At 45.8% G+C, this 18,232-nt stretch overlaps 2 protein-coding genes across 2 annotated transcripts in view; one reads left to right on the top strand and one right to left on the bottom strand.

Moving 5' to 3' along the window:
- Window positions 1–4,245, top strand: part of LOC106598217 (uncharacterized) — a 43,084-nt gene extending 38,839 nt beyond the window's left edge. Inside the window, exon 6 of the mRNA XM_014189279.3 lies at window positions 90–4,245. Within this exon, the coding sequence (XP_014044754.3) occupies window positions 90–332 (243 nt within the window). The 3' untranslated portion in view covers window positions 333–4,245. The remainder of the gene's footprint in view (window positions 1–89) is intronic.
- Window positions 4,246–4,491: 246 nt separating this feature from the next.
- The window catches only part of LOC106598235 (uncharacterized), a 36,211-nt gene continuing 22,470 nt past the window's right edge, over window positions 4,492–18,232 (bottom strand). Inside the window, exons 16-27 of the mRNA XM_014189290.3 lie at window positions 16,377–16,475; window positions 16,113–16,223; window positions 13,755–13,826; window positions 13,503–13,631; window positions 12,919–13,026; window positions 8,723–8,878; window positions 8,454–8,561; window positions 8,214–8,357; window positions 8,013–8,129; window positions 7,664–7,852; window positions 6,552–6,835; window positions 4,492–6,409 (exon numbers count right to left, since the gene is read on the bottom strand). Coding sequence (XP_014044765.3) covers window positions 6,149–6,409; window positions 6,552–6,835; window positions 7,664–7,852; window positions 8,013–8,129; window positions 8,214–8,357; window positions 8,454–8,561; window positions 8,723–8,878; window positions 12,919–13,026; window positions 13,503–13,631; window positions 13,755–13,826; window positions 16,113–16,223; window positions 16,377–16,475 — 1,778 coding nt within the window. The 3' untranslated portion in view covers window positions 4,492–6,148. The remainder of the gene's footprint in view (window positions 6,410–6,551; window positions 6,836–7,663; window positions 7,853–8,012; window positions 8,130–8,213; window positions 8,358–8,453; window positions 8,562–8,722; window positions 8,879–12,918; window positions 13,027–13,502; window positions 13,632–13,754; window positions 13,827–16,112; window positions 16,224–16,376; window positions 16,476–18,232) is intronic.

Genomic DNA, 18,232 nt, shown 5'->3' on the forward strand with positions numbered 1-18,232 from the left:
TTTTTATATAGATTTGTTTTCTTTCATTCTTGAGATGTGCTTGATTTACTTTCCCTGGTTGCTTACCGCTCCACTCCGCTTTTCCCCAGGCGTCCCAGATACCGTGGAAGTGTGGGAACAGCACCATGCTGGAGCAGATCGAGAGGAAACGCTCCCTGTGCATGGAGATCCGCTCCAGGCAGCAGCCAGACAGGAACACCCCGGACAGGAACCTCTGTAAGCAGGACAGCATGCCTACCCTCCCCATCTGGGGGAAGAGCAGCGGGGCCAAAAAGATCCGGCCTCCCCCCTACCCAACACAAACCACCGTGTTCTGGGACACAGCCATCTGACAATAACCAGCTTGGCCTCACGCCCATCCTCCTTCTGAACTCTGTGCCTACTGATTGGCCCTCTCCACATCAGAGGTATCAGGGGCAGCCAATAAGAGCAGGGGGGATCGCTAATGTCAAAGGACAATGGTGGTTACCATAGCAATATTTCTGCTTGTTCAGGTTGACATTTTTTCTTATCATCACCAGTGATATTTGATATTTTTCTATTTCGTGTGACTTCGTATGAATAGATATTTTCTAAACAAAAAGCGATGAAGCAGCAAAAAACTATGTAGTTGTAGATCAATCCGATGTAGTTTTTTTAAACGTTTTTTTGTTTTGTATTTAACATTTTAAAGCATAGTCTATCAAGCATAATTCTTTATGCCAAATGCTCAATTAATTTCAAATGCTAGACGTACTCTTTTGAATGGAGGATATTCTGACAGTCAACACGCTGTCACTGTTGTAGGTTGAGGAGTTCAGTTGACATACAGTACAATACCAGTCAAATGTTTGGACACACCTACTCATTCAATGGTTTTTCTTTAATTTTTACAATTTTCGAGGTTGTAGAATAATAGTGAAGACATCAAAACTATGAAATAACACATATGGAATAAGGTAGTAACCAAAAAAGTATTTTATATTTGAGATTCTTCAAAGTAGCCACCCTTTGCCTTGATGACAGCTTTGCACTCTCTTGGCATTCTCTCAACCATCTTCACCTGGAATGCTTTTCCAATAGTCTTGAAGGAGTTCCCACATATGCTGAGCACATGTTGGCTGCTTTTCCTTCACTTTGTGGTCCAACTCATCCCAAACCATCTCAATTGGGTTGAAGTCAGTGATTGTGGAGGCCACGTCATCTGATGCAGCACTCCATCACTCTACTTCTTGGTCAAATAACCCTTACACAGCCTGGAGGTGTGTTGGGTCATTGTCCTGTTGAAAAACAAATGATAGTCCCACTAAGTGCAAACCAGATGGGATGGCGTATTGCTGCAGAATGCCGTGCTAGCCATGCTGGTTAAGTGTGACCCATCACACCTCCTCCTCCATGCTTCACGGTGTGAACCACACATGCGGAGATCATCTATTCACCTACTCTGCGTCTCACAAAGACACGGCAGTTGGAACCAAAAATCTCAAATTTAGACTCATCAGATGTAAGGACAGATTTCCACCGGTCTAATGTCCATTGCTAGTGTTTCTTGGCCCAAGCAAGTCTCCTCTGCAGCATAGTTAACTCTGGGTCATCCTTTCCTGTGGCGGTCCTCATGAGAGTCAGTTTCATCATAGCGCTTGATGGTTTTTGCGACTGCACTGAAGAAACTTTCAAAGTTCTTGAAATTTTCCGGATTGACTGACTTTCATGTCTTAAAGTAATGATTGACTGTCATTTCTCTTTGCTTATCTGAGCTGTTCTTGCCATAATATGGACTTGGACTTTTACCAAATAAGGCTATCTTCTGTATACCACCCCTACCTGATCACAACACAACTGATTGGCTCAAATGCATTAAGAAGGAAAGAAATTCCACAAATTAACTTTTAACAAGGCACACCTGTTAATTGAAATACATTCCAGGTGACTACCTCATGAAGCTGGTTGAGAGAATGCCAAGAGTGTGCAAAGCTGTCAAGGCAAAGGGTGGCTACTTTGAAGAATCTCAAATATATTTTGATTTGTTTAACACTTTTTTGGTTACTACATGATTCCATATGTGTTATTTCATAGTTGTGATGTCTTCACTATTATTCTACAATGTAGAAAAACCCTTGAATAAGTAGGTGTGTCCAAACCTTTGACTGGTACTGTAGGTTTCTATCTGAGCCATAAATGTAGATCTATATACCTGGCTCTGGTTGCCATGGGCCAATGTGTTCTAGAATGTATAATACTTAGTTCCAGAACAGGTCAGGAATCTTGTGCTTCAGTTTGTAAGTTCACTAGCTGTGTAGTCAGTCAGAGCCTTTGATGAGGATTTCCAAGTAATGAGATGGGTTTGCTGGCATGTAGTACACTTGTGACAATTTTCGATGACATTACACGAAGATGGAAACAAGGGTGGGTCGGGGAGATAAACGTAAACCTATTATCCCAAACCTGTTGAGGTAAATTGTGGATGGTGACGTTGCACTTTGCAAGGGTTGGTTATTTAATGTGGGTTGGTGGCAATAGCTGGCACAGGTCAGCTGTCCTACTCTGCCAGGCACATTGAGGGCTTCTGTTCACAGAGTAGATACTGTACTCAATCCACACCAACAATCAGCCGGAACAATGATCCCCTGAGATTTTAGACAAATACGTATGCTTACAGCAGAATGTGTATATTATGCACTTGCTTGAGAAATATCTTTGGAAAATATGCTTATATATATTTTTTGTGAGTAGTAGAGCTGTGCCATGTAATGTGTTATCATTGGTTGGCTGGGTGGTATGGTCGCGGATGATTGGCTGTCTGTGACATGCCGTCACCCATGACTGGCTGTCTGTGACGCATTACCCCCTGTGATTGGCGGCTGCTTGGTGGCATCAGATGATAAGGACCTATAGCGTGGCCGCAGCTCTGCCCAAGTATTAAGAACATAGAACAAGGGTTGCACAAGGACCTACAGATCAAGACTTAAGGTTAATAATTAAAAACTGCACTACTCATAACACTCAATTAGGCTGTATCCATGACCACCTGCTCTTCCTCTATCTCAACCTCCTGCATCGTCTAAAGTGGGGTTTTTTTGTACTTAAGAAATGCAATGTCTGCATATCATTTTTTTTCTTCAGAATCCCCCTCTGATCTGTCTTGTCCATAGACCTTGCCTGGCTACCCAGACTCCTTGCTCTGGCCAAAAGCTACGTTCGTTTCTTCTCCACAATGAGTCTGGATCTGAGTACCTCCCCTGACAATTTCTAGAATGGAAATCCGTTCTCGACCATCTGATTGGTCCCAGAAACCAATGGGTTGGGCCAGAGCCAGAACACACGTGGTTAAAGTGACATTTGACAATTTGTCATTGGCTTTGATACTCTGATTGGTTAGAGATGATCCAATCGCTGATGACTGTTTTGTACGACACCACAAACGACTTCAATGATGTCAGTCTCTGACTGAAGTATGTAGCGATAAATTCAGTTTGAGTCGTCAGGCAAGCATAGACCAGCATGCACCTGAAGTCAAGGTGAGTCAGGAGTTGCCTCTAACTGCTGGTCCAGTGCCATCTTTTTTAATGATCTTCTAATGGTTAAGGTTAGGATTTGGGACATCTGACCCCAGATCTGTGTTGCGGGCAACTTCTACATCGAGCCATGAATCACTTTGAGGATATTTAAGGTGCAATGCACTGTAGTGATGTTGGGCATCGAAATGGGTTAGAGACCCAAATCTGTCCATCCATTGGCAGACATGAGCAGCAGGCCAATAGGAATGGAGGAAAGGAAACCTAGGAGTAGCATGAACAATCTAACTGGTTAAGCCAGCGCAGTATCCCTTCCACTGAGAAATCAACACGGCGGTCCACACCAAGTCCCTTATACCTGTGCGTGTGTGTTAGTGTGTGCCAAGCTACACTGTATGCAGGTCAACTCTGAAATGATTGTTTTAAAACATGAACTTTTCTTACAGCGCCGGTCCGAAATGTATAACAATGTTTAACTATCTTTTTTTGTTTGTGTAAATAATGTGCAGTGTGAAAGAGCACTGACTGTGCTCTTCATTCTAAAACGGAAAAGAAGAAAAAAAAAACATGTTTGAGAAAGAAGTACTGTATGGTTCTGTTGTTGAGAGAAATAAATATTAACTTTGTCTCACTGTGGAAGAGCTGGGACTCCCGGTGAAATATGTGATTGTGCTTTGAGAAAGAAGTACTGTATGCTGATTGGTTCTGTTGTTGAGAGAAATAAATATTAACTTTGTCTCACTGTGGAAGAGCTGGGACTCCCGGTGAAATATGTGATTGTGCTTTGAGAAAGAAGTACTGTATGCTGATTGGTTCTGTTGTTGAGAGAAATAAATATTAACTTTGTCTCACTGTGGAAGAGCTGGGACTCCCGGTGAAATATGTGATTGTGCTTTTGGTCTTTACATTTTACTCCGATTTACTTGGATACATATGGTTTTCGATAAGAGTAACCTTAAAAAAAGTTAAAGTTAATGGAAAAGGTCCCTGTAAATGATGACATGATACACAAGGATTTTTTTCATTGTGGATAAAACTTTTAAAAGAATAAAGACATTTGCGTATCTGTAATACAAACATGGCATAGCTCTATTTCATAAATGCAAAACAATAACAGGACGACTGTAATAATCAGCACCGACATAAACATAATTGATATTCACATCACGACACAAGAAACTAAATTAAACTATTTCATTTGTCATTACATTTTACACAACTGAAAACCGGTATATAAAACAGTTATGATGTATGAAAAAATGGGACCAGTGCATTTCAAAGCTGTAATAGCTGTAGTGTAAATGATAAATTATAAACAGGGTAGTTTGGGTCCTCGATGCTGATTGGCTGAAACAGCATTCCAGCCATGCGTATATCAGACAATATACCACGGCGTTGACACAAAAATACTTGTTACTGACAAAAATAGAACAGTAAACACCGTTTTATAGCAATAAGGCACCTTGGGGGTTTGTGGTATATGGCCAATATATATCCAAGAACAGCCCTTAGCCATGGTATATTGGCAATATACCACACCTCTCATTCCTTATTGCTTAATTCTAACATTATGACATGGATATTGATACAATACTAGATTATTGGTTATTTTAACTACACATGTTAAGATTATTTCTGATTAAGGCATACGGTGTCTTTTGGCCTGTAGTCTTTGTGGGAGTGAATAGCTGGTTTTCTAATGATGAGCGCTCTCTGAGTAATCCAGTGTGTTCACATGGCTTACTCCTTTCCCAGTGTCCACTGTCACTTCCTGGCCTGGGAGGTGCTCAGTGCAGGTTGATCAGTGCTGAACCATTGTGCCAATAGATGGGTTAGCATTCTGGATGGCCAAATACTGTAGCTAGCAACAATGACAAAAAGCTGCCATGTGGGGAATCGTAGGTGGGTCATTATTTATCTTGTTCTTGATGTCTTGTTTTGAGGTGTTTTGACTGTCACGTCGATGCTAATATGGCTCAAATTCGCTAGCTAACCAACAACTAACGTATTTGAGAGACATCAAGTGCCCATTGAGCACATTATGTTTTCAATAAACACTGGAGATTAAATATAGTTTACATGTTGTCAACCATCTATGCCAACCCCGTCTGTTTTGCCCCATAGTTGCACACGCCTCGGTTTTGTTGCTAAACAACCAACCCGTCTATGACCTGGCCAATGGCCTCCATCACGAAGTCAGTTAAAGGGATAGTTCAGCAAAATGACATCATCCTCCACACTTGATAGATGTTTCCTTCCCTTGAAAGTGGTCTATGGACTAGTATAGACTGCAATCCATACTATGGTTTCGTTAAACTAGCCACCATAGTCAAAATGGTAAATGGTAGTCAGCGCCCAGTCCCTGACAAGTGGGACTGGGCGCTGACAGGGCTAGCATAGCACAGCATTGGGACAGTGATGTAGTTTGGTAATCATATTATGAGGCAACTTGACTTATGGATGAAATAGGAGGTGACGTGGCCTGGGGTGGTCTAGTGGTCTGGAGCACATGTACGATGTGCCGCTGCCAGCATGGATTGAAATCTGTCCTACTGCCTTTTCAGAACACGCTCCTCTCTCTCAATCCAATATACATACAAAATACCAACAAACAAAACTATTTAAGAAAAGAAATAGGAGGTGACATAAGGTGTTCAGCCCTTGGTGCACACGTGGCAGCGGCTGGCCTGCTGGCGCTGTTGATCGGCGGCCTTCAACACGCTAGGGACGGGGCCGGGGCCAAACTGCTCGTCCAGGGAAACATGGGTCAGCCAGAAGCTGTAGACATTGGCGAAGTAGTGGCATGTGCCCCGCGGGCCCTGGCACTCCACAAAGGGCTGGGCACGGAAGTCTCGCAGGCAGCTGCCGGATGAGGTCAGAGATTGGCCGCCACCCTCGTCGCCCGCTCCAGAGTGCTGGAGAGACGAGAGGATAGTGTGAGCGATATACAGTCACACACACACACACACACACACACACACACACACACACACACACACACACACACACACACACACACACACACACACACACACACACACACACACACACACTCACCATGAGGAAGGAGTAGCCAGCCCACAGACTCCTCCACCCAGGGGGGCAGGTGGGGGCGATATAATCCTGGCTGTGCACTGCCACAGCGGGCGAGGGTGTCTCACACACGGCACAGCGGCTGATATGGGCGCGGATGTCGTGGCCCGACACGGGCATCATGGGCACGGCAGCGGTGGTGGAAAGCCAGTAGGACTTGTCGTTGCGGCTGGCGTAGTCACAGGTACCTGTGTTGCAGTAGGAGAAGGGCATGGTGCTGAAGATACGCAGACATGAGCCGGCCTGGCCTGGGGGGAGGAGAGAGAGAGAGGGGAGGGGGGAAGAGGAGAGAGAACGCGGATGGAGAGAGAGAGAGAGAGAGAGAGAGAGAGAGAGAAGGGTGGGGGGAGGAGAGAGAGAGTTGTGTATATGTGAAACAGGGTTGCGGTCAATTCCTTTTTTAATACAGCCAATTCAGGAAGTAAAAAGAAATTCCAATTCAATTTTTTCCTCATAGGAAAACTGAAAAGGAATTGACCCCCAACTCTGATGTGAATACATTGAAAGACAGACCTGAACACATTGTTGAGCTGACACAAAATGGAGATACCTTATTAGTCAGTATCCTCTCTCTCACCCCCATACACACACACTACCTCTACCCTCGGCCCACCCCTCCACCCTCGGCCCACCCCTCCACAGCCCTATCCACCCCTCCAACCCCCTCTACTCAGCCCGCCCCTCCACACCCCTACCCACCCCTCCAACCCCCTCTACTCAGCCCGCCCCTCCACACCCCTACCCACCCCTCCACACCCCTACCCACCCCTCCACACCCCTATCCACCCCTCCAACCCCCTCCACTCAGCCCGCCCCGCCACACCCCTACCCACCCCTCCACACCCCTACCCACCCCTCCACACCCCTACCCACCCCTCCACACCCCTACCCACCCCTCCACACCCTCAGCCCAACCCTAAAATCCCCTACACTCGGCCCACCCCTCCACACCCCTACCCACCCCTCCACTCCTCGGCCCACTCCTCGGCCCACCCCTCCACACCCCTACCCACCCCCGGCCCACCCCTCCACTACTCGGCCCACCCCTCCACACCCATCTAGTGGTTCGTACGTACCCAGGTCCTGTGTGTGTGTCCTCTCCTGCCCCTCTAGGTAGAACAGGCTGTAGCCGGTCCACAGGGGGCTGCTGCCCTCGGGACACACAGGGACCTCCACTGACTGGCTGTGGATCACCAGCAGGAAGCCTGAACTCACAGAGCCAGTGGAACCAGGGTAGCCACGGTCACCCTGAGAACCCGGAGGACCTGTGAGGAGGAGGAGTATATGTGTTTACACTGAAAGACTAATGTGTACACGTCAGAGGTGAGGTTAGTATATTGCATTATGTTGAGGTGCACGGTGAGACGGCTTACTTCTGTTACTATTTGTTATATATTCTGTCTCTGTGTGTGTGTGTGTCTTTACCCTGATGTCCCACAAAACCTTGCTGTCCATGATCGCCTGGGTCTCCTAAAGGTCCAGGTGGACCTGGAGGTCCGTTTCTCCCTGGGGGCCCTCGTGACCCAGCCGGGCCCTTAGGACCTAGAGAGAATGACACACAAAACACCACCGTCGGTGTGAAAATAACACACATACACACATATCATGTTTCTGTAGGTCACTTACCGTGAGGCCCAGGGTTCCCACGGGGCCCAGCCGTTCCCGGGGGCCCATTTGGACCTAATGGACCTGAGGGGCCATGGATCCCACGGTGGGGTTCCTGAGTGGTAACGACACCATCCAAAACCTGACCGGGCAGGCCTTTAGGACCTGCAGGGGGATACAGAGGAACCTCATTGTCAGAAAAACAGGGCAGGCTAAAAAGCTAGAATTGTCTCAGTTATCTCTATTGGTCTCAGTCCTCACCTGCATCCCCAGGTCTGCCTTTGTCACCTTTGGGCCCCAGGAGGCCATAGGCACCTGGACGACCTCTTGGTCCGTTGGGGCCCATGTGACCCTCAGGGCCTCTGGCACCTATCAGAAAATAACATTAGGCACCAAACACAGAAAACAGACTGCATCAGGGAGGGACTAACTCGACCTGCCCCCCCTCCCCCCAAAAACTACATTTTTGTTTTCTGATTTTAAATGTTTTACACAGTTTTCTGTTTCGGAGTTGTGTGTTATGTGGTTACCTTTGGGTCCTTGTGATCCTGAGTAGTCTGTTGGCCCTAGGGGTCCTGGGGGGCCTCTCTGTCCTTTATGGCCATTGGGCCCTGGTGGCCCTTGGGGGCCTGGGTCTCCTGGAGATGGCTCTGCAGTACCAGCAGGACCCGGTTCACCGGGTGGTCCTGAAAACACTCAAATACTGAGACAAGAAAAACACACAGAAACACCTGGTACACACTGACATCTGACACCATAAATGTCATGTATTTTTCTAAGTAGTGGATGGCTGCCGTCTTCTTGGCTCTTAACCCAACTATGATATTTTGTTTGTTTTTTCGCGTTGTTCGTAACTTGTTTTGTACATAATGTGGCTAATACCGTCTCTTATGACTGAAAAGAGCTTCTGGACATCGGAACTGTGATTACTCACCTAAAATTGGACAAAGAGTTTTTCTTCAATGAGTCAAACGGAAGGGATATACTACAGACACTGGAATAGGCCCAGATCCCCGTGATTCGCTGGAGAAGGAAACTGAGATTTCGTGGAAAAAGATCAGGGTGCCTTGTGAGGATCAAACGACGAGTGGCTTACCTGCCTTTGCCTTCCCTCCTGCTAGCTAACGTTCAATCGCTGGAAAATAAATGGGACGAACTGAAAGCACGTATATCCTACCAACGGGACATTAAAAACAAATATCTTATGCTTCACCGAGTCGTGGCTGAATGATGACATTAAGAACATACAGCTGGTTGTCAAGACTTCCGCCGAAGTCGGTCCCTCTCCTTGTTCGGGCGGCATTCGTCGGTCGACGTCGCCGGCCTTCTAGCCACCGCCGATCCACTTTTCATTTTCCATTTGTTTTGTCTATGTCTTACACACCTGGTTTCACTCACCCAATTACCTGTTTATTATTTAACCCTCTGTTCCCTATGTTTGGTTGTGAGTGATTGTTTGTTGTATTGTGGTCCGTATTGTGGGCTTGGTAATTCTCATGTATTTTGATGACTTTGAGTAAATTACTTTTATTTCCTCATCTCTGTTGTCCTGCGCCTGACTCCTCTGCACCAGCTACACATAGATCCTTACACTGGTGGGTTATACATCCATCGGCAGGATAGAACAGCAGCCTCTGGTAAGACACGGGGTGGGGGCCTATGCATATATGTAAACAACAGCTGGTGCACGATATCTAAGGAAGTCTCGAGGTTTTGCTCGCCTGAGGTAGAGTATCTGATGATAAGCTGTAGACCACACTGTCTACTTAGAGAGTTTTCATCTGTATTTTTCGTAGCTATCTACATACTAAAACCGCACACAATGAGCTGTATACCACCATAAGCAAACAGGAAAACGCTCATCCAGAGGCGGCGATCCTAGTGGCCGGGGACTTTAATGCAGGGAAGCTTAAATCAGTTTTACCTCATTTCTATCAGCATGTTAAATGTGCAACCAGACGAAAAAAATTCTAGACCACCTTTACTCCACACACAGAGACGCGTACAAAGCTCTCCCTTGCCCTCCATTTGGTAAATCTGACCATAATTCTATCCTCCTGATTACTGCTTACAAGCTAAAAATTAAAGCAGGAAGCACCAGTGACTCGGTCTATAAAAAAGTGGTCAGACGAAGCGGATGGTAAATTACAGGACTGTTTTGCTAGCACAGACTGGAATATGTTCCCGGATTCTTCCGATGCCATTGAGGAGTACACCACATCAGTCACTGGCTTTATCAATAAGTGCATCGAGGACATTGTCCCCACAGTGACTGTACGTACATACCCCAACCAGAAGCCATGGATCACAGGCAACATTCACACTGAGCTAAAGGGTAGAGCTGCCACTTTCAAGGAGCGGGACTCTAACCCGGAAGCTTATAAGAAATCCCGCTATGTCCTCCGACGAACCATCAAACAGGCAAAGCGCAATACAGGACTAAGATCGAATCGTACTACACCGGCTCCGACACTCATCAGATGAGGCAGGGCTTGCAAACTATTACAGACTACAAAGGGAAGCACAGCCAAGAGCAACCCAGTGATACGAGCCTACCAGACGAGCTAAATAACTTATATGCTTGTTTTGAGGCAAGTAACACAAACATGCATGAGAGCATCAGCTGTTCCGGACGACTGTGTGATCATGCTCTCCGTAGACGATGTGAGTAAGACTTTTAAACAGATCAACATTCACAAGGCCGCAGGGCCAGATGGATTACCAGAATGTGTACTCCACCTCTCTCTGACCGAGTCTGTAATACCAACATGTTTCAAGCAGACCACCATAGTCCCTGTGCCCAAGAACACTAAGGTAACATGCCTAAATGACTACCGACCTGTAGCACTCACATTTGTAGCCATGAAATGCTTTCAAAGGCTGGTCATGGTTCACATCAACACCATTATCCCAGAAACCCTAGACCCACTCCAATTTGCGTACCACACCAACAGATCCACAGATGATGCAATCTATATTGCACTTCACACTTCCCTTTCATACCTGGACAAAAGGAACACCTATGTAGTTAATGTGTTCCATTGACTACAGCTCAGCGTTCAACACCATAGTGCCGTCAAAGCTCATCACTAAGCTAAGGACCCTGGGACTAAACACCTCCCTCTGCAACTGGATCCTGGACTTCCTGACGGGCCACCCCCAGGTGGTAAGGGTAGGTAACAACACATCTGCCACGCTGATCCTCAACACGGGGGCCCCTCAGGGGTGTGTGCTCAGTCCCCTCCTGTACTCCCTGTTCACTCATGACTGCATGGCCAGGCAAGACTCCAACACCAGCATTAAGTTTGCTGATGACACAACAGTGGTAGGCCTGATCACCGACAACGATGAGACAGCCTATAGGGAGGAGGACAGAGACCTGACCGTGTGGTGCAAGTGTAACAGTTTTGCTTCCGTTCCTCTACTCGCCCCTACCTGGGCTCGAACCAGGGACCCTCTGCACACATCAATAACTGACACTCACGAAGCATCGTTACCCATTGCTCCACAAAAGCCGAGGCCCTTGCAGAGCAAAGGGAACAACTATTTCAAGGTCTCAGAGCGAGTGCCATCACCGATTGAAACGCTATTAGCGCTCACCCCACTAACTAGCTAGTCATTTCACACCGGTTACACAAGGACAACAACCTCTCACTCAACATGATCAAGACAAGAGATGATTGTGGACTACAGGAAAAGGAGGAACGAGCATGCCCCCATTCTCATCGATGGGGCTATAGTGGAGCAGGTTGAGAGCTTCAAGTTCCTTGGTGTCCACATCACCAACAAACTAACATGGTCCAAGTACACAAAGAGAGTTGTGAAGAGGGCATGACAAAACCTATTCAGGAGACTGAAAAGATTTGGCATGGGTCCACAGATCCTCAAAAGGTTTTACAGCTGCACCATCGAGAGCATCCTCACGGGTTGCATCACTGCCTGGTATGGGAACTTCTCGGCCTCCAACTGCAAGGCACTACAGAGGGTAGTGTGAACGGCCCAGTACATCACTGGGGCCAAGCTTCCTGCCATCTAGGACCTCTATACCAGGCGGTGTCAGAGGAAGGCCTTAAAAATTGCCAAAGACTCCGCCACCCTAGTCATAGACTGTTCTCTCTGCTACCGCACAGCAAGCGGTACCGGAGCGCCAAGACTAGGTCCAAGAGGCTTCTAAACAGCTTCTACCCCCAAGCCATAAAACTCCTGAACAGGTAATCAAATGGATACCCAGTCTATTTGCATTGCCCCCCCCCCCCTCCCCTTTTCTATGCTGCTGCTACTCTCTGTTATTATCTATGCATAGTCACTTTAATAACTCTACCTACATGTACATATTACCTCGACACCGGTCCCCTGCACATTGACTCTGTACCGGTACCCCCTGTATATAGCCCCACTATTGTTATTTACTGCTGCTCTTTAATTATTTGTTATTCTTATCTCTTACTTTTTTTTGTATTTTCTAAAAACTGCATTGTTGGTTAAGGGCTTGTAAGTAAGCATTTCATTATTCGACGCATGTGACAAATACAATTTTATTTGGTACACACTGACAGACTGTTTGACATCTGACACCTGGTGCACAATGACAGACAGACAGACAGACAGACAGACAGACAGACTGTTTGACATCTGACACCTGGTGCACAATGACAGACAGACAGACAGACAGACAGACAGACAGACAGACAGACAGACAGACAGACAGACAGACAGACAGACAGACCTGGAGGTCCATGAATGCCTTCGTATCCTGGCTCTCCGTTGGGTCCTCTGTGACATTCTGTGCACTCTCCACCTGAACCACCGGGCTCACCAGTGAGTCCTTTTGGTCCTGGGTGACATTACACATTCAATCAACCATACAGGAGTCATACAGTAGCAAACATCATGTCAACAACCCAGCCACTCAACACTCACATGTACCCTACTCCACCGGGGAACTACGTAGTAAATGACACACAATGTACTGTATCTACTATATAGAAACTTAAAAGAAAATCACACAGTTCAATTTTTTTGTTTTTAATACATTTGAAAACATGTCTAAAAACCTGTTTTTGCTTTGTCATTATGGAGTATTGTGTGTAGATTCATACATTTTTTAATAAATCTGTAATGTAATAAAATGTGAAAAAAAGTCTAGGGGTCTGAATACTTTCCGAATGCACTGTATATAAACTTAAAATAAAATCACACACCAACCTTTTGCTACATTCTAACACATGATGATCTCTTACATGGCATATCAATCATGTCATTACTATCTTGAAAAGCAAATTTTTCACTCATGACTGATACAAACAGTACCTTGGTAGCCTGGAGGGCCCCTTAGGCCTTTAGGTCCGGGGTAAGAAGTTCCCGGGGGTCCCTGGGAGCCTGTGTGGCCTTTGACTCCGGGGAACCCAGATGGCCCTCGTGGGCCCAACACATCTGGTCCTGAGAGAGTGAGATGTGACACATAAGGACTACTGGTACCTGCTTCTATTAGTAACATACTTTACCTGGATTTCTATTTCTATTCAGAGACAGTTATTTATTGATAAGTGTTTGTAACCTCACCTCTTGCTCCCTTCTCTCCTTTTTGGCCTTGTAGCCCGTTCAGACCATGCAGACCTGGGGGTCCCGGAAAACCTGTGGAGAAATTCACATCAAGTCATTCCCATATACATCAAAATCATGCCCGGGTCAACTGCACACATGTACAGTATACATGTATACCATGTCAGCTAAATGTTTTGGAATGCTAGGTAAATGAGTCCAGCCAGCTATCATGACCGGATTACCGACAGGGTATGCAGGGAACGGGGCCCTGACCTCCAGGGTGCCCCCATTGACTACACTCACCCAGATATTGTATGCACATGGCATTAAGTCATGGCAACATGTAGAATTTCAGGAAATTAGCTTTAAAAACTATAAAAATGTGTTCTCCACCCAATGTCAAAATGTGTAGAATTGCAGGATATTAGCTTTAAAACTGCAATATTTTCTCTACAACCCATGGCAAAATTAGGAGCATTGCATGAATTTAGTTTTCAAACTAGAAGATTTCTTTCCGACCCCATGGTAAAATGTGTAGAATTGCAGAAAATGTGTATTTAAAAACAGCAACATATTCTCTATGCATGGCAAAATGTGTAGAATTGCAGGAAATTTACTTTGAAATAGCATTTAATAATTTTTTTTTGCCAAGAGGGGGGAAACTTAAAGTTTTGCCCGAGGTGAGGGGCCCTCCAACCAAATCTAAATGGCTAGGGCCTGTCACTAGGTGGTAAGTATAGTTGAAGTGGGAAGTTTACATACACTTAGTTTACATACACTTAAAACACGTTTTTCAACCACTCCACTTCTTGTTAACAAACTATAGTTTTGGCAAGTCGGTTAGGACATCTACTTTGTGCATGACACAAGTAATTTTTCCAACAATTGTTTACAGACAGATTATTTCACTGTATCACAATTCCAGTGGGTCAGAAGTTTACATACACCAAGTTGACTGTGCCTTTAAACAGCTTGGAAAATTCCAGGAAATTATGTCATGGCTTTAGAAGCTTCTGATAGGCTAATTCACATAATTTGAGTCAATTGGAGGTGTATCTGTGGATGTATTTCAAGGCCTACCTTCAAACTCAGTGCCTCTTTGCTTGACATCATGGGAAAATCAAAAGAAATCAGCCAAGACCTCAGAAAACAAAATGTAGACCTCCACAAGTCTGGTTCATCCTTGGGAGCAATTTCCAAATGCCTGAAGGTACCACGTTTATCTGTACAAACAATAGTACACAAGTACAAACACCATGGGACCACGCAGTCGTCATACCGCTCAGGAAGGAGACGCGTTCTGTCTCCTAGAGATGAACGTACTTTGGTGCGGAAAGTGCAAATCAATCCCAGAACAACAGCAAAGGACCTTGTGAAGATGCTGGAGGAAACGGGTACAAAAGTATCTATATCCACAGTAAAATGACTCCAATATCGACATAACCTGAAAGGCCGCTCAACAAGGAAGAAGCCACTGCTCCAAAACCACCATAAAAAAGCCACACTACGGTTTGCAAATGCACATGTGGACAAAGATCGTACTTTTTGGAGAAATGTTCTCTGGTCTGATGAAACAAAAATAGAACTGTTTGGCCATAATGACCATCGTTATCTTTGGAGGAATAAGCGGGAGGCTTGCAAGCCGAAGAACACCATCCCAACCATGAAGCACGGGGGTGGCAGCATCATGTTGTGGGGGTGCTTTGCTGCAGGAGGGACTGGTGCACTTCACAAAATAGATCACATCATGAGGTTGGAAATTATGTGGATATATTGAAGCAACATCTCAAGACTTCAGTCAGGAAGTTAAAGCTTGGTCACAAATGGGTCTTCAAATGGACAATGACCCCAAGCATACTTCCAAAGTTGTGGAAAATGGCTTAAGGACAACAAAGTCAAGGTTTTGGAGTGGCCATCACAAAGCCCTGATCTCATCCTATAGAAAATTTGTGGGCAGAACTGACAAAGCATGTGCGAGCAAGGAGGCCTACAAACCTGACTCCGTTACACCGGCTCTGTCAGGAGGAATGGGACAAAATTCACCCAACTTATTGTGGGAAGCTTGTGGAAGGCTACCTAAAACGTTTGCCACAAGTTGAACAATTTAAAGACAATGCTACCAAATACTAATTGAGTGCATGTACACTTCTGACCCACTTGGAATGTGATGAAAGAAATAAAAGCTAAAATAAATCATTCGCTCTACTATTATTCTAACATTTCACATTCTTAAAATAAAGTGGTGATCCTAACTGACCTAAAACAGGGAATTTTTATTAGGATTAAATGTCAGGAATTGTGAAAAACTGAGTTTAAATGTATTTGGCTAATGTGTATGTAAACTTCCGACTTCAACTGTAGGTTGAGTCTTAGTACCTGGAGGACCGGGCTGTCCAGGATTGCCCTTGGGACCTTGACCTCCGAGAATTCCTCCGGGAGGCCCTGGGGAGCCTGGGCGACCCGGCGGACCTGAGGGACCAGGAAAACCTGCACACACACACACAAACTTTAGAATCTAAAATGCTTACATATGTAGACACTAAACAAGCACATATACATAAATGAAATTTCTTGTACCCTGTCCTAAGGAGAAAATATGATATGAGTGACATACAGAAGGGGACTTTAGGGGTCCATTACCTGGGCCACCCAGTGGGCCTCGGGCTCCATGGACACCAGGCTGTCCTGGTGATCCTCTGGGTCCTGGGGCCCCTGGATCTCCTGGGTCCCCCTTTGAAGCTATAGAGTGAAAAGGATCAATTAGGGTTGCACATTTCCAGTCACTTTCCCAGAAATTCCGGTTGGGAGGTTCCCAGAATCAGGAGGAAATAAGAAGGAAATCTGTAATCCTCCAACAAGGATTTCTGGAAAAGTTACTGGAATTTTGCAACCTTAGTACCAATCACACCTGCACATACCTTCTAGGAGTGTAAATCACTCCCCCAACACAAACTTCACATTTGGAAGAGAACACAAATACAGAAAACAACAGCAGCAGCCTGACTGACTGACTGAGAACAGCAGCAGCAGCCTGACTGACTGACTGACTGACTGACTGACTGGGAAAAACAGCAGCAGCCTGACTGACTGACTGACTGGGAAAAACAGCAGCAGCCTGACTGACTGACTGACTGACTGGGAAAAACAGCAGCAGCCTGACTGACTGACTGACTGACTGGGAAAAACAGCAGCAGCCTGACTGACTGACTGACTGACTGGGAAAAACAGCAGCAGCCTGACTGACTGACTGACTGACTGACTGGGAAAAACAGCAGCAGCCTGACTGACTGACTGACTGACTGGGAAAAACAGCAGCAGCCTGACTGACTGACTGACTGGGAAAAACAGCAGCAGCCTGACTGACTGACTGACTGGGAAAAACAGCAGCAGCCTGACTGACTGACTGAGAACAACAGTAGCGGATTGGAAAGAGTTAGGAGCTGACCTGGGAAGGCACCTCATCTTCCCCCAGGACATTGTCAGCACAACACTCAGACCAGACCTGCCAGTCTGGTCAAGGAGCACCAACATCATCTAAATGGCCATGTAAATAACTCCACGGGAGGAGAGCATCAAGGAAGCCTACGAAAGGAAGCTGTTGATGTGCCAGACACTCGTGGATGAATGCACTGACAAGGGTTGGAAGGCCAAGTGTCAACCAGTAGGACACTAAGGATTCTCTGAGTAATGGGAGCATAGCGTTAGAAGATCTGTAGCTAGGCAGGAGGTAGAGAGGGCATGGTAACGGCTGGAGGAGCAGTTGGCAAGCCACCTGGCTCAGATGGGGCCTGATCAACCCGATCGGCGCACCCTTCAGAAGGTGTAGTGAGCAGCGCCAAAACACCTAATGCATTGGGGACCTCACCTGAGCATAAGCCATTTTGCAGCTATCCTCTCTTTGCAGGTAAAGTATGGCAAGCTAGCCATAGCATATTCAGTTAATATCTCTGAATATCATGTGACCTGAAGTTAATCCTATTCTAATGACTCGGCATCACACTCTGGACAAGAGCAGTACCAGGATCATGGGAGAACATAAACACAAATGAATAGACAGGAGAGATATGGTCATGATACATACATAGCACACAATTCTGTCATGCTGCACTCTTAGAAAAAAGGGTTCCAAAAGGGTTCTTCCGCTGTCCCCATAGGAGAACCCTTTTTGGTTCCAGGGAGAACACTTTTTGGTCCTACATGGAAAGGGTTCTACATAGAACCAAAAATAGTTTTTCAAAGGGTTGTCCTATGGGGACAGTCGAATAAGCCTTTTAGGTTCTAGATAGCATCGTTTTTCTAAGAGTGTACTGATGTGACTTCTAAACTGTACGGGCCACAATCCCCATTGGAAGTGAGTATTTATTTAGTTACTTTTTTGTCTGGTAGGTCTGGGAGTCCTAAACATCCTGTTTCCTGTTGTCATCATCTCAAAAGTGTAATAGCGTTGTTTGTGATTGTTCACTCAGTTGGAAATGTGTCCAAATGTAGTGCCCCAG

This window comes from Salmo salar, chromosome 03 (genome assembly GCF_965601325.2).
Source record: "Salmo salar chromosome 03, fSalSal1, whole genome shotgun sequence".
Lineage (NCBI taxonomy): Eukaryota > Metazoa > Chordata > Actinopteri > Salmoniformes > Salmonidae > Salmo > Salmo salar.